A 21,943-nucleotide genomic window follows, 5' to 3' on the forward strand; every position below is an offset into this window, starting at 1 on the left:
GATCTACAGTTCAGCATTGTCTGCCACTTAATGTCACCCATTTAACATGTGAATATGTACATGTGTACATAAAGTCATACAAAGCCAATGGGTATTGCTCACTGAATTTTCCATACATCTCTAAAATGTCCTCAGCTACACTGTTGTGTGGTCTAAAATATTTTGGTTTGATATTTGCACAACCTGCAGGCATCAGAGTACAGGAACAGTGATAGCCCGCTGCAGCCAGCCAGAGGTGAGCTGGTGGGGCTGGAGGAATGCAGATGATGAGCACCTGATACAATCTATTGCCAGAGCATGTTCCATGGACAGCAGCTCAAACAAAACATTCCGAAATCGCCCATTCTTCTGTGAATACCAAAATGGGCCTTCACAGTTTCACAGCATTTCTATTTCAATGCAAGCAAATACCTTGCTGCCTGAAATTATTTTCCTATACTTCATTTTTGTGCTTTAGACTCCTCCATGACAAACGGTTCAGAGGTGGATTCCTTGGCCATCCAACCTCATAAGCTCCTGATTTTGGATGCCAGGTCTTATGCTGCTGCAGTGGCCAACAGAGCCAAAGGAGGGGGCTGTGAGTGTCCAGGTAAAAATAAAGTCTCTGGTCAGGATTTTACCTAATATAGCATATGCAAGATGCAGAAACCCAGCATTGCTTAATGCTGCATGTATTTGTTGATGCTGCACAAGTGGGCATGATAAATTCATTGTTTTTTCCTCCTGGCAAGTGGAAACAGAAGTATATTTTCCCAGTCCTGTTCTTTGGCTCTTTAAAACCTAATTGCTAAATGCTTTATGTTCTTGTCATCCTTTAGAATACTACCCTAACTGTGAAGTGCTTTTCATGGGCATGGCTAACATCCATACCATTCGCAAGAGTTTCCAGTCTCTGCGATTCTTTTGTGCTCAGATGCCCGACCCAGCCAAGTAAGTCTTTCTGTGTCCAAACTTGGGATGATCTAGTAGAACTTTTAGATATGATATTTGATATTTGATATTGATATTTGATGTTTGTGATGGAAGCTTAAAATAAGACAACCTAACCATAATCTTAATCATTTGTATGTAACATTATTAAACAGTTTTGATTTTTGTATGCTTATTTGCTTGTTCAGTAGTTTGTTTACTATTAAAGAATAGCTGCCATTGTAATTTTTTTTGTATATGATATAATAGCACTTAAAAGGTTTTTTTTTAACCATCAGCACTGCCACATCTTTCAGTTTGTTTAATTATTGTTTTTATTATAGTCACATCATGTTTCATTTTCCCTACAAACACATGTTTACCACTGCTTCATTAGGTTTCCCTTCTTCACTTCTATAATTCTATTCTTCACATTCAAACCCACAGGCACAGGAAATATAGTCCTGGGGTCTCATTTATAAAACTGTGCGTAGGATCCCTACTAAAAGTTTACGTACGCTCAAAAGCCAAAAATGGCGTACGGCAAAAAAAAATCCGATGTATAAAACCGTGCGTACGCACACCTGTAAGCAATGTTTCCTTTATAAATCACAGATCACCTGCAGATGTGCGTATGTGAACCAGCCTCAAATCCCGCCCTGTACACGCCCATTTGTAACCATAAATAGTCAATGCAAATCACTGCGCGGGCACGAGAGTGGACCTCGTTATAATGAGTTTCCTCTGCACTCTGCGTGTTTAAAAATGGTGTGAGGAACCAGCGTCTCAGGGGTAGACACTGTCGCCTGCAGGTTATAATTATATTAAAAGTAACATTGTTATAATAATATTAAACACAAAATTGTTACATTTTCTACTTTTTTAATATTGTTAAACTCACCAAGAAGCCAGCCATCACGTACTGCGCCTGCATTTAGTCTGTTCCCTACACTGTTATGTGTCAAGATAAAGGAATCATGTGTTGAACCATGCCAGCGTGCCACAATGATTGTGAGGGTCATGTTGGAGTCACATATGATTTGCACATTAATAGAATGCACATGCTTTCTGTTAACATACGCAAATTCATTTGCAGATGGTGCCCTTATAGCAACATGAGTGCAGTCAATTGCGTCGATTACATTTGGGAAACCAGACATTGCTGCAAATTACATTTTAATTTCGGCCTGTCTCGCACAGTGTAGGGGAACCTGATGTATCAACTACCCATGTTAAGTATACCATTCAAAACGACAGATATTATGGCACTCAGGGACGGCTGTGATATACCAGACCTATAGGGTGAGATGATAGATTCCAATAGAATTATTTCATATACAAAAAGGTCTTAGACACAAAGTTGAGGATTACTTATAGTTTTTTTTTATATAAATAATTTACCTGTCTGCCAATTCCGGCTGGAAACAGCCGGTTGCCAATAACCCCAGAGTGGTGAAGACTTGTATTTGGACTGGGATGGCATGGTTCTGGCGTGTTGCCCTCTCTAATACTGGACCCAATTCAACGCATAGATCTAAGAGCACAGCTCTAGGGAATCTAAATCAGCTTAATAGCCAGTCATCATAATGGGCCAGGAAATCATCATGGTCCCTGAAAACTCGCTCTCTCCTTATTCTGCCATTGGCAAAATCCTCCAATAGTGCCAGCAGTGCCATCATGAAGCATTACATACCCGGGTCACCGGAGGATTTATATGTTTCTAGCAAATAGACTAATCATTAACACCTTGACAAAATCACAGAATTAATTTGTGGGTGAAAATTTAAGACGGAAATGTTATAGTGAACACATACTTCATGACGGTTTTGTGATGAACACCGTAATAGTTAGGACCGATGATGAGTAGCGATTGTGCTTCATGACTGTATTTGCAGACTTTGAAATTTTATGATATATGTACATTAAGGAAAATATTTTGTTTTTACACTGTTCTGCAGTTCTCTAATACATGGGTATTTCATGCTATTCTGTATCACATGTAGACGCGCCATCTCCTCCTGCGCTCCTGTTATGGACAATGTGACTGTAAGGCAGCGGTGATTATTTCATTCATCTTCTACCACTTATCCGAACTACTCGGGTCACGGGGAGAAGGGGCCTATCCTCAGGTGCCATTGGGCATCGAGGCAGGATACACCCTGGACGGAGTAGCGCTGATTTATTATTATTATTATTTTATTTCTAATACATTTTGAATTACGTTTGGATTTTACTAGATGTATGTAGCCTAAACAATCGGCACAAATAACACCATGATAATGTGGATATAATGTATGAAATGGAGTGAAAATGAAATGTCATTAATTCTTATAATCATTCTTCTCACATGAATTTTCTACAATCTAACTTCAGTTCACAACCTCACCATCTGTGTCGCCAATTCCCTTTGTCTCCAGAATGTGCGTACGCATAGCTCAAAGTTTGCTTAAAGGTGCGCTCATTTTCCCGACAAGTTTGTTTTTTATAGATCACAACCTTTGCACAGAAAACCTTTGCGCTTTATAAATGAGACCCCTGAACAGGCTTGAAATGATAGTATAGTGAATGGTAGTAAAGTGCGTCTTTTTATTTTTATTATTGTATTGTATTTTACGTTGCATAAAGTATTCTACTTATTGCCTTACATCATGCCTTACATCCCCTTATTTAGATAACCAGTTATTAGATTAATTTTATATGGGTGATGAATTGTAAAATAAAAATCCCAAACCTTTGTACTCATAAATCTTAGGTAACTGGATGAAGCAATTTCTCTCTGTAGAAGTGCCCATAATGTACATTGTATGGACACCTGACCATCACAGCCATATGTTCTTTTCAACCCATTCCAGATTTAGATTCCTGTTAGTGTTATAATAAGTTCCACTCCTATAGGAACGCACTCTACTAGCTTTTACAGTGGGATTGTAGGGACTTACCCTGCAGTAGAGAGGTCAGGAATTGATGTCAGATGAGGCACATAACTGGCAAAAGAATTTGTCCCAAAGGTGTTAAGTGGGCTTAAGGTCAGGCCTCTGTACACACCACTCAAGTTTTAGCAAACCATTCAATTCAATTCAATTCAAGTTTATTTGTATAGCGCTTTTTACAATAGACATTGTCTCAAAGCAGCTTTACAGAACATAAACATCGAGCAGAAGGTAAACATAATTAATGATAAAGGAAATAACGAATAATAAAAGAAATAAGAATTAACAGAATAAAAATTCTAGATTATTATTAGATATATATAGTTCACAATGTGTATGTATTTATTCCCCTATGAGCAAGTCTGAGGTGACTCAGGCAGCAGTGGCAAGGAAAAACTCCCTTAAATTGGTAAGGAAGAAACCTTGAGAGGAACCGGACTCAAGGGGGAACCCATTCTCATATGGGTGACACTGGGGGTGTGATTGTAATATACAGTCAGTTAAATGTTGTATTGGTGTAAGGATCATGGACTTCGGATCTCCTTAGTATCACAGAGTCTAACTGGAGATGTCTCAGGATTCTTAGAGTCGGCCTCGGCTCAAACCGTGAGCTATGACAAACTATGAATTTGTGGACATCACTTTGTGCCCAGGGAAACAGGTTTAGGCCAGGCCCTGTACTTCCAGTGAAGGGAAATGGTAAATACAACAACATTCTATACCATCCTGTGCTTCTACTTTTGTGGCAAAATGGGAGGAAAGCCCACATATGGGTGTAACAGCTAGGTGTCCACATACTTTTGGTCATATTATGTATAGGTTTTTAGTGTGGTTTTGTGTCTTTAGCTGGCTGTCTGCTCTGGAGAGCACTAAGTGGCTGCAGCACTTGTCTCTTCTTCTGAAGGCTGCTCTGTTAGTGGTGAACGCTGTGGATCGTGAGCACAGACCCGTGTTGGTGCATTGCTCAGATGGCTGGGATCGTACACCATAGATAGCGGCACTGTCCAAACTCCTGTTGGACCCTTACTATCGCACAATAGAGGTCAGCTTAGTCATTCTTAGAAGAAGAAAGGGACACATGGTTTTAGATGGGCATTTTTTAAAGGGGTCTTTTAAATCTTAAATCATAGGAAAAAAAAAATTTAAATCCTGACTTTGGTCCAGGATTTTACCAAGATAAAAATAAAAATGTTAGTACGTTTTTAGCAGTATCTTTATTATCTTTTGTGGCTGACTCCTTTCAAATAAGATATTCAATGGTCATGTGCCTTTTGCCTAAATATTTATTCAGATAGCCGTAGAGTTAACAAATTGTTAATCTTTAATTTGGGGCAATTGTATATTCAATTAATGGAGTTACATTAGTTCAGCAAGTTCTAGAAAATCACATTGGTATGAAATCTTTGTGTTCATGATATTTTCTCATTTTTTATTTTTGGTGTCACCAGACTTGTTACAGACAGAATGTTATCTATTACTTATGGTTGATGTGCAAATCAGACACCTAATTCTATATAATAGACTCAAATCTTACCATGTGATTTTTTTATGCTGCCACACATCCATCCATCCATCCATCTGCTACCGCTTATCCGGGGCCGGGTCACGGGGGCAGCAGACTAAGCAGGGATGCCGAGACTTCCCTCTCCACAGACACTTCCTCCAGCTCTTCCGAGGGAATACCGAGGCATTCCCAGGCCAGCCGAGAGACATAATCCTTCCAGCGTGTCCTAGGTCTTCCCCGGGGTCTCCTCCCGGTTGGACATGCCCGGAACACCTCCCCGGGGAGGCGTCCAGGAGGCATCCGAAACAGATGACCGAGCCACCTCAGCTGACTCCTCTCGATCGAGGAGTTGGGTTCCAGAGCCCAAGCTGTGCGTGGAGCCGAGCCCAACTATCTCTAGTCGGTATCTCTCAGCCTCCCGCACCAGCTCAGGCTCCTTCCCCCCAGCGAGGTGACATTCCATGTCCCAGAGCAAGATTACGTGTCCGGAGATTGGGTTGCCGAGGCCACTGCCTTCGACTGCCACCCAATCCACAATGCACTGGCCCCTCACGGTTCCTCCTGCAGGTGGTGGGCCCACGGGAGATCGGCCCCACGTCACTCTTTCGGGCTGAGCCCGAAAGAGCGACGTGGGGCTCTTTCGGGCTGAGCCCGGCCGGGCCTCGTGGGGTAAGACCCAGCCACCCAGGCGACATCACGGACATTGATTTTGAATTCTTCATAAGGGGCTTTGCTGCCACACATAGCATTTTAAATAGACAGATCATAAGGGGAATGAGTGTGTTCTTGAAATGGCTCTATTGCAAACGGTATATGTATATTGTTAGATTGTTTTCTTTGTATGGTGAAAGACTAATATACTTGATGCAAACATGTTTGTTAACATCAAAAAATACTACAAAATGAGTTGTATGTAGTATTATTGCTTTAAAAACATCTGACTTCTGTGATACTTAGGGTTTTCAAGTCTTGGTAGAGATGGAATGGCTTGATTTTGGTCATACGTTTGCTGACCACTGCGGACATGGAGAGAATGCAGAGGATCTGAATGAGCGATGCCCAGTGTTCCTGCAATGGCTGGACTGTGTGCAGCAGCTCCAGAGACAGTTCCCCTGCTCATTTGAGTTCAATGAAGCCTTTTTGGTAATTTTCATGCTGTCATTGATTACAAATTTAGTTAGACTGAATGAAAAAACCCCTTGAACCGCCACCTTATTGTGGTGGAGGGGTTTGCGTGCCTGAATGATCCTAGGAGCTATGTTGACTGGGGCTTTCTGCCCCTGGTAGGGTCTCCCAAGGCAAACAGGTCCTAGGTGACAGGCCAGACAAAGAACGGTTCAAAAACCCTTTATGAAGAAAATAATAACAAGGTCCGTGACGTCGCCCGGTATGGCGCAACCGGGGCCCCACCCTGGAGCCAGGCCCGGGGTTGGGGCTCGCATGCGAGCGCCTGGTGGCCGGGTCTTACCCCACGGGGCCCGGCCGGGCTCAGCCCAAAGGAGCGACGTGGGGCCGATCTCCTGTGGGCCCACCACCTGCAGGAGAAACCGTAAGGGGCTGGTGCAATGTGGATTGGGTGGCAGTCGAAGGCGGGAGCCTCGGCGACCCAATCTCCGGACACGGAATCTGACTCTAGGGACATGGAATGTCACCTCGCTGGGGGGGAAGGAGCCTGAGCTGGTGCGGGAGGTTGAGAGATACCGACTAGAGATAGTTGGGCTCGCCTCCACGCACAGCTTGGGCTCTGGAACCCAACTCCTGGAGAGAGGCTGGACTCTCTACTACTCTGGAGTTGCCCGCGGTGAGAGGCGGCGGGCTGGTGTGGGCTTGCTCATAGCCCCCCAGCTCAGCAGCCATGTGTTGGAGTTCACCCCGGTGAACAAGAGGGTCGTTTCCCTGCGCCTTCGGGTCGGGGAGAGGTCTCTCACTGTTATTTGTGCTTATGGGCCAAATGGCAGTGTAGAGTACCCGACCTTCTTGGCGTCTCTGGAAGGGGTGCTAGAAAGTGCCCCGACTGGGGACTCCGTCGTTCTACTGGGGGACTTCAACGCTCAACCCGAGTGGTGTTCTGTTATTGGACTTCTGTACTAGTCACAGTTTATCCATAACAAACACCATGTTCAAGCATAAGGGTGTCCATCAGTACACATGGCACCAGGACACCCTAGGTCGGAAGTCGATGATCGACTTTGTGGTTGTTTCATCTGACCTCCGGCCGTATGTCTTGGGCACTCGGGTAAAGAGAGGGGCGGAGCTGTCAACTGATCACCACCTGGTGGTGAGTTGGGTCCGATGGCAGGGGAGGAAGTTGGACAGACTTGGCAGACCCAAACGTACTGTGAGGGTCCGTTGGGAACGTTTGGCAGAGTCTCCTGTCAGAGAGATCTTCAACCCTCACCTCCGGCAGAGCTTCAACCAGATCCCGAGGGAGGTTGGAGACATTGAGTCCGAGTGGACCATGTTCTCCACCTCCATTGTTGATGCAGCCGCACGGAGCTGTGGCCGTAAGGCCTCCGGTGCCTGTCGTGGTGGCAATCCCCGAACCCGGTGGTGGACCCCGGAAGTAAGGGATGCCGTCAAGCTGAAGAAGGAGTCCTATCGAGCCTGGTTGGCTCGGGGGACTCCGGAGGCAGCTGATAGTTACCGGAGGGCCAAGCGAGCTTCAGCCCGGGTGGTTGCAGAGGCAAAAACTCGGGTCTGGGAGGAGTTCGGTGAGGCCATGGAGAAGGACTATCGGTTGGCCTCGAAGAAATTCTGGCAAACCGTCCGGCGTCTCAGGAGGGGGAAGCAGTACATCCTCGGACGGTGGAAGGAGTACTTCGAGGATCTCCTCAACCCCACCAACATGTCTTCCATTGAGGAAGCAGAGGTGGAGGGCTCGGTTGTGGACTCGTCGATCCCCCAAGCTGAGGTCACTGAGGTAGTTGAGAAGCTCCTCAGTGGCAAGGCACCGGGGGTGGATGAGATCCGCCCTGAGTACCTTAAGTCTCTGGATGTTGTGGGGCTGTCTTGGCTGACACGCCTCTGCAACATCGCGTGGCGGTTGGGGACAGTGCCTCTGGACTGGCAGACTGGGGTGGTCCCTCTGTTTAAGAAGGGGGACCGGAGGGTGTGTTCCAACTATAGGGGGATCACACTCCTCAGCCTCCCCGGAAAAGTCTATGCCAGGGTACTGGAGAGGAGAATTCGGCCGATAGTCGAACCTTGGATTCAGGAGGAACAATGCGGGTTTCGTCCTGGTCGTGGAACACTGGACCATCTCTATACCCTCACCAGGTTGCTGGAGGGTTCATGGGAGTTTGTCCAACCAGTCCACATGTGTTTTTTGGATCTGGAGAAGGCATTTGACTGTGTCCCTCGTGATGGCCTGTGGGGGGTGCTCTGGGAGTATAGGGTCCGGGGCCCTCTGTTAAGGGCTGTCCGGTCCCTATATGACCGGAGCAGGAGTTTGGTTCGCATTGCCGGGTGTAAGTCAGACTTGTTCCCGGTGCATGTTGGACTCCGGCAGGGCTGCCCTTTGTCACCGGTCCTGTTCATTATTTATATGGACAGGATTTCTAGGCGCAGTCGGGGGCCGGAGGGAGTCAGGTTTGGGGACCACAGGATTTCGTCTCTGCTTTTTGCAGATGATGTTGTCCTGTTGGCTTCTTCAAATCAGGACCTTCAGCATGCACTGTGACGGTTTGCAGCCGAGTGTGAAGCGGCGGGGATGAGAATCAGCACCTCCAAGTCCGAGGCCATGGTTCTCAGCCGGAAAAGGGTGGCTTGCCCTCTTCAGGTTGGTGGAGAGTTCCTGCCTCAAGTGGAGGAGTTTAAGTATCTTGGGGTCCTGTTCACGAGTGAGGGAAGGATGGAGCGGGAGGTCGACAGGCGGATCGGTGTATCTTCCGCAGTGATGCGGTCGATATACCGATCTGTTGTGGTGAAGAAAGAGCTGAGCCACAAGGCAAAGCTCTCTATTTACCAGTCGATCTACGTTCCTACCCTCACCTATGGCCATGAGCTTTGGGTCATGACCGAAAGGACAAGATCCCGGATACAGGCGGCCGAAATGAGTTTCCTCCGCAGAGTGGCTGGGCACACCCTTAGAGATAGGGTGAGGAGCTCAGTCACTCGGGAGGAGCTCAGAGTAGAGCCGCTGCCCCTCCACATTGAGAGGGGTCAGCTGAGGTGGCTCGGGCATCTGTTTCGGATGCCTCCTGGACGCCTCCCTGGGGAGGTGTTCCGGGCATGTCCAACCGGGGAAGACCTAGGACACGCTGGAGGGACTATGTCTCTCGGCTGGCCTGGGAACGCCTCGGTATTCCCCCGGAAGAGCTGGAGGAAGTGTCTGGGGAGAGGGAAGTCTGGGCATCCCTGCTTAGACTGCTGCCCCCGCGACCCGGCCCCGGATAAGCGGTAGAAAATGGATGGATGGATGGATGAATGAAAAAAATTAATTCATTTGTTGCCAGGCAGCAGTCACTGTTCCATTTAAATGAATTATAGGTCTGCCTCTCAGTTCACACACTTCACAGACAGAAGTCTCTTTAAATTGAATTGAATGTTAAATTTAATGCAATATGTTAAAATGTTGTGTGTGGGTGTGTTTTAGGTTAAGCTGGTGCAGCACACATACTCATGTTTGTTTGGCACGTTCCTGTGTAACAGTAATAAGGAAAGAGAAGACCAACACATCCAAGAGAGAACTTGTTCTGTGTGGTCTCTGCTGCACCCAGCTACCTGTTCCTTCAAAAACATGCTCTATTCATCACAGTCAGAGATGGTGTGTATGATTCGCTGATGTAGATGGAGGCAGTTCCTCTCATTGTGCTGAGTGTTTTGATATGTCACATGTCCATAATGTGCAAATTTTTGATTTACACATGAGGTCATGTGACATCAGGTGATGTCACGTGATGTGACCAGAATACACGTGAGGCACTTCCCCTCATTGGGCTCAGAGTTTTGATATATGACATGTCCATGTTGTGCAAATTTTTGATTTTGCTTATTTTGGTGGCGGGGCTACACATGACGTCACGTGATGTCACCAGAATACCCGTTGGGATGCCTATACTTTTGGCGAAAAGTGGCTACTGAGGGTTTGGACATTTCATGTCAATATTGCAGTCATTATGGGATTCTACTTATTATTATACTGCATAGAACACAGAACAGAAGCCATGCCTGAGCTCTGCGCACGCTGCATGTGTGAGAGCTTAGAGGAATTTTCGGAATTCCCCATTCAAGTCTATGGGATGTTTGATCGTCGACTACGGGAAAACCAAAAGTTTTGTCGGAACCCCGAAATAAAACTTCGTCCGGAGTAAGGTCCTAAAGAACCTTTCCGAGTTTGGTGTAAATCGCTCGAAAACTTGCTGAGTTATAAACCTCCAAATTTTATAATGGAAGTCTATGGGAAAAAAGGCCACTTTTGAGCTTCTGTACCAGGAATGCCGGAATTCCGATCGCTTAGAAAAGTAGGAGCAACTTCAGACCAGGGTCTACGACATATCCGAATTTGGTGCATGTGGCTCGAACGCCCTAGGCCGCATTTTTTTTTTTAGTAAAAAGCCGGCTAAGAAAAAAAAAAAAACTAGATTTGTAAAGTTCGTCGCAACAAACTTTGATGTTGGCTTTGAAGGTGCAAGTATTCGCAAAGGCCGGTGCTTTTTGGAGGCGAGTGGACAGAAAGATTGTGAAAGCTAATGGACCGCTAGGGTGCCAATACTTTTGGGGGCGATCAAACATGAGCATGTGACATGATCCGAATAGCCGTGAGGCAGTTCCTCTCATTGTGCTGAGTGTTTTGATATGTCACATGTCCATAATGTGCAAATTTTGATTTTCACATACAGTGTAAATACTGTATGTTCAAACAATATTGCGTGTACAGAATAACTGGAATTAACACAGTATTTTAGCAGCAGTTATATGAGGTATTGTAGTGTATTGTGCAAATCAACTGACATGTGAGACAGCATTTGCAAAGAGCCAAAACAGTGTACAAAACAGCATGTAAACAGTTTAATAGATGTATATTGGAGGAGTGTGTATTTGGTGTAGGTCTGTGCAGTCCATACAGTTGATGTGCATGTGTGTGTTGTGCTCAGTACAGTTCAGTTATTATGGAGTCTGATTAGGGCAGGAGGATGAAGAGTGTGTGTGTGTGGGGGGGGGGGTCATCTACAATGCTGTTGCCTTCATGGATGCAGCGTGTTGTGTAAATGTCCATGATAGAGGGAAGAGAGACTCCAATGATCTTCTCAGCTGTCCTCACTAACCGCTGCAGGGACTTGCGATCCGATATGGTGCAGTTTCCAAACCAGACAGTAGCTGAGCCATTTATGAATTCATGCAAGTTTCCTGAACAGTTTGATTCACACCTTCAGAGGTATTAACCCTCTGGGGTCTAAGGGTATTTTTGGGCCTGGAGAAGTTTTGTCATTGTTTTGTCATTGTCCCTGACATTTGTGCTTTTTTCAGTTGCTTATGAAGATATAAATGGCTAAAGTCTAATATCACTGTAATCAACACAAACTACAATAATATGTGAGCAGCATGTATGTACATGATTGTGTTTTTGAGAAAACAATGTTTATGCATGTTTAGTGAAAAATGAAACATTTTAAATCACTTGAATAAGGCCATAAAACACATACAGAACATTGGTTCACAGGACTTTTGAGAACTGGATCTTGTATCCTAGTGTTTTTGCTTCAAAATGATGTGAAAATCATCTTGTTTACTCGCTCACAGAAAACAATATATTGATTTAAATTTTATAAGACACTTTTTGTTTGAAAAGGGCATATGCAAGTAGGCATCAACTATCATGCATATTAATGTAATTCACACCTGAGAAGACAAAGGCCCGCATAATGAGCTGCATAATGAGCGTTTCAGGTAAGTGTGTGACTGAGAGAGAAGTTACAAGAAAAAATGTGAAGACAAAATAAATGTGTATATTTTGTGTTTGTAGTTTATTTAGAATATGTAACTAGTGCAAACAGTGCCAGACAAGAGATACGTACTAAAAAAATCCTAAAATCCACATAAAGTGCATGTGTGCCAGACAAGAGACCGAGCAATCAGACACTACTGCAAAACAGATGCTTAAAATAAATAATAAAGTAACAATATGTATACAAGTAACAATATTGTAAATGACCAATACCAAAGGTGCCTTAAGGTGATTATGCTGAAGATGACAGTGCTGAAAGTCCAAATGAGACAAAATTCAGTGATGTTCAGTGTCAACCTTCTGAAGTGATTGAGAAATCATGTGATTCCGTGGTTCAGTCACTTCATGCCTTAGATAAAGCCACTCAGAACAAGGAATCAGTCCAGATTCTGGAAGATGTTTTAAACGAATGCACAGCAAATGAGGCCCGAAATCTTAGCAGTTTTAGTCTTACTTGTGCTCTACCCACTGCCATCGACAATTTCAGAAATAGCTATGGAGAAGAGTTTATTAACGAGCAACAAGTTCTCTGTCTGGTTCCAGAAACTACCAGGCCTGTTACAGAGGTGGCTGAGAAATTTCTTTCTGTCCTGGAAAGCTCCACAGAAACCCTAACTGAAGATTTGGGCATCCAATCAGAGACTCTTGTACCCATGGCTATTTCTGCACAGCCTAAAACCGAACCCACACGCCCAGAGTCAAATATTGAGCCAGAAAGTACTTCCATAATGCTAAATGGAACCAGCAAGCACCCATCCCTCGGTGACCTACTTCTCTCTTTCACTTCTGCTAAACCCCTCCACTCCATGTGTAATGGTGATACCTCTGAACCTGTTCCTTTTACCCAACATACTCTTCTGAGTCTGAACATCAGCAGCTTCTCTGCTCAAGGCTGCATGCATTCAGGCCCCAGCCGTCTTGATGATGATGGCCTCACCCTGCACACAGATGTCATGCAGCAGCGCCTGTGCCAGATAGAGGCTGGTCACTAGCTTGAAGTTGAGACACTCAAAAGACAGGTGCAAGATTTGTGGAGCCAGCTGCAGAGCCGGCATCCCACCACAACCCAGCACTGCCTCAATGGTGACCTAGGAGATTTAATGGTGAGCTTTTTTTTTTTTTTTTAAATCAAATTAAGGGGATTATCCTGAAGGTTTATTCTGATTTAAGCTGGATTTAGGTATCCCATATATTGTAGTGCCATTATGCTATTTATTTTGCCAAGACCAGGTTGTTCTTTGCTCATTTCTTTACCATTTTCACTTCTCTTATCTTTGTTAGACCTCATTTGCAGATCCTGACATTAACCTGGACCCAAACTGTCTGTCACGCTGCAGCATAGAACTCTTCTCCGAGATCAACTGGGAGCAAGTGGACCAACAAGACACGGAGGCAGTAGACTTTATGATGAATTTTGTGCTGTATTTCAATATTTCTGTAGAAGATTAAAAAGGTTAGAGTTGTTGTGCTTAGCTAAACAATCATTTCAGTAAAATGCCAGATTTTTGGACAAAACAGATAGTTTTAAACAGATTATTAATTTAATATTATTAATAATTCTAATTATTAATGTTTCTTTAAATGTATTTGAAAAGCTATGTTTAATTTGCACTGCATTTAGTCTTTTTTTTTGTATGTACCTTCTGACTAGTATGGTCAGTTACATTATGGTCAGTTACAAATTGCGGTGTGAAATGAGATCTCAGCACATGGCTACAACAATTAACGAAAATTACAGTTTGTGATAAAATTATTTTGTAGAATTATTTGATAATAAATAGAAGTGCTATCTTAAATTATCTACTTATTCTTGTATTACCTATAACAATAAAACAAAAAAACATGCAAAAATTACATAATAATAATTTTGCAGATGACCCTGTGGTATCCTGATCATCTAGCTGCACAGTGTTATGGCTGTTAGAAAGGATTTTGGCTGGTCACTAGGAAGCACCATTGCAAGTATACATAAGATTTCCACTGTCCTGGGTGTCTAAGATGTTCTTAGGGTAATTATGTTGGCTTTGTAGAAGCCAACATTCTGATTTCCATTATAAGCTTATTAGTAAGCACTTGCAAGCACATTCTTATTCTCTTGCATACTTATTATTATTATTATTATTATTATTATTATTATTATTATTATTGTTGTTGTTGTTGTTGTTGTTGTTGTTGTTATTATGAATGTGCTTGCAAAGCACATTCTTATTCTCTTGCATACTTATTATTATTATTATTATTATTATTGTGCTTGCAAAGCACATTCTTATTCTCCTGCATACTTATTATTATTAATGTGCGTGCAAAGCAAATTCTTATTCTCTTGCATACTTATTATTATTATTATTATTATTATTAGTATTATTATTATTATTATTATTATTAATGTGCTTGCAAAGCACATTCTTATTCTCTTGCATACTTATTATTAATGTGCTTGCTAAAGCACATTCTTATTCTCTTGCATACTTATTAATGTGCTTGCTAAAGCACATTCTTATTCTCTTGCATACTTATTAATATGCTTGCTAAAGCACATTCTTATTCTCTTGCATACTTATTATTATTATTATTATTATTATTATTATTATTATTATTATTATTATTATTAATGTGCTTGCAAAGCACATTCTTATTCTCTTGCATACTTATTATTATTATTATTATTATTATTATTATTATTATTAATGTGCTTGCTAAAGCACATTCTTATTCTCTTGCATACTTCTTCTTCTTCTTCTTCTTCTTCTTCTTCTTCTTCTTCTTCTTCTTCCGGACACTTTTTCGGTGCGTAACTTGACCCGCAGCTTTTGTCCTAGACCCATAAATGAGGTGTCAAATCGACCGGCTCATTAAGGAGAGGTGTGCTATCTATTTTGTAAGCGATCAGAATTCCAGAATTCCCAGTATGGAAGTTCAAAGGGGTGTTTTTTCCACATAGACTTGAATGGGGAATCTCTCTGTAGATGTGCTAACATCCAAAAGAGGGCAGCAGACACCAGTGAATCTGTCAGATCACACAACGTTGGAAGTACAGGACTAGGAGTACATTTTTCGGTCAGAAACGCGTTTTGGATTAAAGCGTTTTGGATTAAAAGGCTTACATATTCCAGTTCCTTAGACTCTTGGGGATTTTTACAAGCATTTGTTTTGGAAAATAAAGTGAGAGCCGAAAACAAAGGACGGACGTGGATTGTTGTTTACACATTTCGGTCAGAAACGCGTTTTGGATTAAAGCGTTTTGGATTAAAAGGCTTACATATTCCAGTTCCTTAGACTCTTGGGGATTTTTTACAAGCATTTGTTTTGGAAAATATTACCCCAGTGAAGAAAGGTAAGCGCCGCCTATTTCCGGTGACTATCAAGTTGGATTAAATTAGTATGATGGCTATAAATCATATTATGCTTTGTGTGTGGGCTTAATAAAATCCCGAGAGTCTAAGCTTTCAAACAATATAACATTTAACCGTGTATTTAATGCTTAAACCTAGTGGTCGCGTGCCTTGGACAGCACGGCGGTCACATATGTTGTTGTTTCTGCCATTTGTATAACTTTTTGTTGTTTTCAACTATCAGTGTAATTTTTATAATTTTTTATTTCACTTTAAACTAATGTCCTTTTAAGAACAGCAACGGCTCTTTTAAGAGCCACCCATTAATTAAAATTAAGCGCATTTTTTCTTTGTCTCCTCACATTACATAATTTCTTTTGACATGATATGACACGTATATCACAAAAAATGACAAGAATGACTTTAATATAATAAAGCTTGGGTACAATTAGACGCGCCATTCTTCACATTAGTGAATTAATACATAAAACCGCAAAGGCTTTCTCGTGTTCCTGGATGGCATAGTGGATAGCGAATCCGTTTAGCATGCAGAGATTCGGGGTTCGAATCCACCCTTGGACAGTTTTTTTTTCTAAAACTTTATAATAAAGGTTCATTAGTTGACATTAGTTACCACATTACTTAACATGAACTAATAATGAACTGCACTTCTACAGCATTTATTATGTTGGCTTTGTAGAAGCCAACATTCTGATTTCCGTTACAAGCTTATTATTATTATTATTATTATTATTATTATTATTATTATTATTATTATTATTATTATTATATGTCGTAGACCCTGGTGTGAAGTTGCTTCTATTTTTCTAAGTGATCGGAATTCCGGCATTCCCGGTACGGAAGCTCAAAGTGGCCTTTTTTTTCCATAGACTTCCATTATAAACTTTTGAGGTTTATAACTCGGCAAGTTTTCGAGCGATTTACACCGAACTCGGACAGGTTCTTTAGGACCTTACTCCGGACCAAATTTTTGTTCCGGAGTTCCGATGGACTTTTCGGTTTTCCCGTAGTCGACGATCGAACATCCCATAGACTTGAATAGGGAATTCCGAAAAGTCCTCTAAGCTCTCACACACACAATACATCCAACATTAAGAATTGCATGTACTGTTCTATGCAGTATAATAAGTATAATCCCATAATGACTGCAGTATTGACATGAAATGTCCAAACCCTTAGTAGCCACTTTTTGCCAAAAGTATTGGCACCCCACCGGGTATTTTGGTGACGTCTCACAACACCACATGACGTCACGTGTAGCCCCGCCCCCAAAACAAGCGAAATCAAAAATTTGCACAACATGAACATGTGATATATCAAAACACTCAGTACAATGAGGGGAACTGCCCCACGGTTATTCTGGCCACGTCACGTGACGACACGTGTCATCACGTGAAAATAAAAAATTTGCACAACATGGACATGTCATATCAAAACACTCAGCACAATGAGGGGAACTGCCCCACGGGTATTCTGGTCACGTCACGTGATGTCACGTGTAGCCCCGCCCCCAAAACAAGCGAAATCAAAAATTTGCACAACATGGACATGACATATCAAAACACTCAGCACATTGAGGGGAACTGCCCAACGGGTATTCTGGTCACGTGACGTCACGTGTAGCCCCGCCCCCAAAACAAACGAAATCAAAAATTTGCACAACATGGACATGTGACATATCAAAACACTCAGCACATTGAGGGGAACTGCCCCAGGGGTATTCTGGTCACGTCACGTGACGTCACATGTAGCCCCGCCCCCAAAACAAACGAAATCAAAAATTTGCACAACATGAACATGTGACATATCAAAACACTCAGCACATTGAGGGGAACTGCCCAACGGGTATTCTGGTCACGTCACGTGACGTCACGTGTAGCCCCGCCCCCAAAACAAGCGAAATCAAAGATTTGCACAACATGGACATGTGACATATCAAAACACCCAGCACAATGAGGGGAATTGCCCCAGGGGTATTCTGGCCACGTCACGTGACGACACGTGACGACACGTGAAAATTAAAAATTTGCTGAACATGGACATGTGACATATCAAAACACTCAGCACAATGAGGAGAACTGCCCCACGGATATTATGGTCAGACGTCACGTGATGTCACATGTAGCCCCAAAAATTTACACAACATGGACATGTGACATATCAAAACACTCAGCACATTGAGGGGAACTGCCCAACGGGTATTCTGGTCACGTCACGTTACGTCACGTGTAGCCCCGCCCCCAAAACAAACGAAATCAAAAATTTGCACAACATGGACATGTGACATATCAAAACACTCAGCACATTGAGGGGAACTGCCCCAGGGGTATTCTGGTCACGTCACTTGACGTCACATGTAGCTCCGCCCCCAAAACAAGCGAAATCAAAAATTTGCACAACATGGACATGTGACATATCAAAACACTCAGCACATTGAGGGGAACTGCCCCAGGGGTATTCTGGTCACGTCACGTGACGTCACATGTAGCCCCGCCCCCAAAACAAACGAACACGTGACGACACGTGACGACACGTGAAAATTAAAAATTTGCACAACGTGGACATGTGACATATCAAAACACTCAGCACAATGAGGGGACCTGCCCCATGGGTATTCTGGTAACGGCACGTGACGCCCCCAAAACAAGTGAAATAACAAATTTGCACAAAATGGACGTGTGACATCAAAACACTCAGCACAATGAGGAGAACTGCCCCATGGATATTATGGTCATGTCACGTGACGTCACGTGATGTCACATGTAGCCCCGCCCCCAAAAGAAGCGAAATTAAAAATTTGCACAACATGGACATGTGACATATCAAAACACTCAGCACTATGAGAGGAACTACCTCACGGGTATTCGGATCACGTCACATGCTCATATCCGCTCACCTCCAATAGTATTGGCACTCTAGCGGTCCAGTAGCTTTCACAATCTTTTTGTCAACTCGCCTCCAAAATGCACCGGCCTTGGCGAATACTTGCACCGTCAAAGCCAACATCAAAGTTGTCGCGACGAACTTTACAAATCTAGTTATTATTATTATTATTATTATTATTCTTAGACAAAAATTTATTTAAAAAAATGCGGCCTAGAGCGTTCGAGCCACATGCACCAAATTCGGATATGTCGTAGACCCTGGTCTGAAGTTTGTTGCTTCTATTTTTTTAAGCGATCGGAATTCCGGCATTCCCGGTACGGAAGCTCAAATTGGCCTTTTTTCCCATAGACTTCCATTATAATTTTGAGATATAATTTTTATATTTTGAGATTTATAACTCGGCAAGTTTTCGAGCGATTTACACCGAACAGGGACAGGTTCTTTAGGACCTTACTCCGGACAAAATTTTTATTCCGGAGTTCCGACGGAATTTTCGGTTTTCCCGTAGTCGACGGTCGTACATCCCATAGACTTGAATAGGGAATTCCGAAAAGTCCTCTAAGCTCTCACACACACAATACATCCAACATTAAGAATTACATGTACTGTTCTATGCAGTATAATAAGTTGAATCCCATAATGACTGCAGTATTGACATGAAATGTCCAAACCCTCAGTAGCCACTTTTTGCCAAAAGTATTGGCACTCCACCGGGTATTCTGGTGACGTCACTCAACACCACGTGACGTCACGTGTAGCCCCGACACGTGAAAATGTAAAATTTGCACAACATGGACATGTGACATATCAAAACACTCAGCACAATGAGGGGAACTGCCCCACGGGTATTTTGGTCACGTCACGTGACGTCACGTGTAGCCCCGCCCCTAAAACAAGCAAAATCAAAAATTTGCACAACATGGACATGTGACATATCAAAACACTCAGCACAATGAGGGGAACTGCCCCACGGGTATTCTGGTCACGTCACGTGACGTCACGTGTAGCCCCACCCCCAAAACAAGCGAAATCAAAAATTTGCACAACATGGACATGTGACATATCAAAACACTCAGCACAATGTGGGGAACTGCCCGACGGGTATTATGATCACGTCACGGGACGTCACGTGACGACACGTGACGACACGTGAAAATGTAAAATTTGCACAACATGGACATGTGACATATCAAAACACTCAGCACAATGAGGGGAACTGCCCCACGGGTATTTTGGCCACGTCACGTGACGTCACGTGTAGCCCCGCCCCCAAACCAAGCGAAATCAAAAATTTGCACAACATGGACATGTGACATATCAAAACACTCAGCACAATGAGGGGGAACTGCCCCACGGGTAATTTGGTCACGTCACGTGACATCACGTGTAGCCCCACCCCTAAAACAAGCAAAATCAAAAATTTGCACAACATGGACATGTGACATATCAAAACACTCAGCACAATGAGGGGAACTGCCCCACGGGTATTCTGGCCACGTCACGTGACGTCACGTGACGACACATGAAAATGTAAAATTTGCACAACATGGACATGTGACATACCAAAACACTCAGCACAATGAGGGGAACTGCCCCACGGGTATTCTGGTCACGTGACGTCACGTGTAGCCCCGCCCCCAAAACAAGCGAAATCAAAAATTTGCACAACATGGACATGTGACATATCAAAACACTCAGCACAATGAGGGGGAACTGCCCCACGGGTAATTTGGTGACGTCACGTGACGTCACGTGTAGCCCCACCCCCAAAACAAGCGAAATCAAAAATTTGCACAACATGGACATATGACATATCAAAACACTCAGCACATTGAGGGGAACTGCCCCACGGGTATTCTGGTCACGTCACATGACGTCACATGAGGTCACGTGAGGTCACGTGAAAATTAAAAAATTGCACAACATGGAAATGTGACATATCAAAACACTCAGCACAATGAGGGGAACTGCACCACGGGTATTCTGGTCACATCACGTGACGTCACGTGTAGCCACGCCCCCAAAACAAGCTAAATTAAAAATTTGCGCTACATGGACATGTGACATATCAAAACACTCAGCACAATGAGGGGAACTGCCACATGGGTATTCTGGTCACGTCACGTGATGTCACATGTAGCCCCGCCCCCAAAAGAAGCGAAATAAAACATGGACATGTGATATATCAAAACACTCAGCACAATGAAGGGAACTGCCCCACGGGTATTCGGATCACGTCACATGCTCATGGCCGATCACCCCCTAAAGTATTAGCACCCTAGCGGTCCAGTACCTTTCACAATCTTTCTGTCCACTCGCCTCCAAAATGCACCGGCCTTTGCGAATACTTGCACCGTCAAAGCCAACATCAAAGTTTGTCGTGACGAACTTTACAAATCTAGTTATTATTATTATTATGTTGGCTTTGTAGAAGCCAACATTCTGATTTCCGTTATAAGCTCATTATTATTATTATTATTATTATTATTATTATTATTATTATTATTATTCTTAGACAAAAATTTATTTTAAAAAATGCGGCCTAGGGCGTTCGAGCCACATGCACCAAATTCGGATATGTTGTAGACCCTGGTCTGTAGTTTGTTGCTTCTATTTTTCTAAGAGATCGGAATTCCGGCATTCCCGGTACGGAAGCTCAAAGTGACCTTTTTTCCCATAGACTTCCATTATAAACTTTTGAGGTTTATAACTCAGCAAGTTTTCGAGTGATTTACACCGAACTCGGAAAGGTTCTTTAGGACCTTACTCCGGACAAAGTTTTTATTTCGGACTTCCGACGGAATTTTCGGTTTTCCGGTAGTCGACGATCAAACATCCCATAGACTTGAATGGGGAATTCCGAAAATTCCTCTAAGCTCTCACACACACAGCGTGCGCAGAGCTCAGGCACGGCTTCTCTCTGTGTGATCCACGCAGTATAATAATAAGTAGAATCCATTAATGACTGCAGTATTGACATGAAATGTCCAAACCCTCAGTAGCCACTTTTTGCCAAAAGTATTGGCACCCCACCGGATATTCTGGTGACGTCACTCGACACCACGTGATGTCACGTGTAGCCCCGCCCCCAAAACAAGCGAAATCAAAAATTTACACAACATGGACATGTGACATATCAAAACACTCAGCCCAATGAGGGGAACTGCCCCATGGGTATTCTGGTCACGTCACGTGACGTCACGTGTAGCCCCGCCCCCAAAACAAGCGAAATCAAAAATTTGCACAACATGGACATGTGACATATCAAAACACTCAGCACAATGAGGGGAACTGCCCCACGGGTATTCTGGTCACGTCACGTGACGTCACGTGTAGCCCCGCCCCCAAAACAAGCGAAACAAAAATTTACACAATATGGACATGTGACATATCAAAACACTCAGCCCAATGAGGG

The 21,943-nt window shown here is 43.3% G+C and overlaps 1 protein-coding gene across 1 annotated transcript in view; it reads left to right on the top strand.

The window, feature by feature from the left end:
* The window catches only part of mtmr3 (myotubularin related protein 3), a 39,266-nt gene that overhangs the window by 13,218 nt on the left and 4,105 nt on the right, over positions 1 to 21,943 (top strand). The window contains 9 exon segments of the mRNA XM_047799955.1: positions 190 to 350; positions 458 to 589; positions 819 to 930; positions 4,686 to 4,881; positions 6,301 to 6,486; positions 9,938 to 10,112; positions 12,518 to 13,392; positions 13,571 to 13,681; positions 14,163 to 14,251. Coding sequence (XP_047655911.1) covers positions 190 to 350; positions 458 to 589; positions 819 to 930; positions 4,686 to 4,881; positions 6,301 to 6,486; positions 9,938 to 10,112; positions 12,518 to 13,392; positions 13,571 to 13,681; positions 14,163 to 14,251 — 2,037 coding nt within the window.

The sequence above is a fragment of the Tachysurus fulvidraco genome, chromosome 14 (genome assembly GCF_022655615.1).
Source record: "Tachysurus fulvidraco isolate hzauxx_2018 chromosome 14, HZAU_PFXX_2.0, whole genome shotgun sequence".
Lineage (NCBI taxonomy): Eukaryota > Metazoa > Chordata > Actinopteri > Siluriformes > Bagridae > Tachysurus > Tachysurus fulvidraco.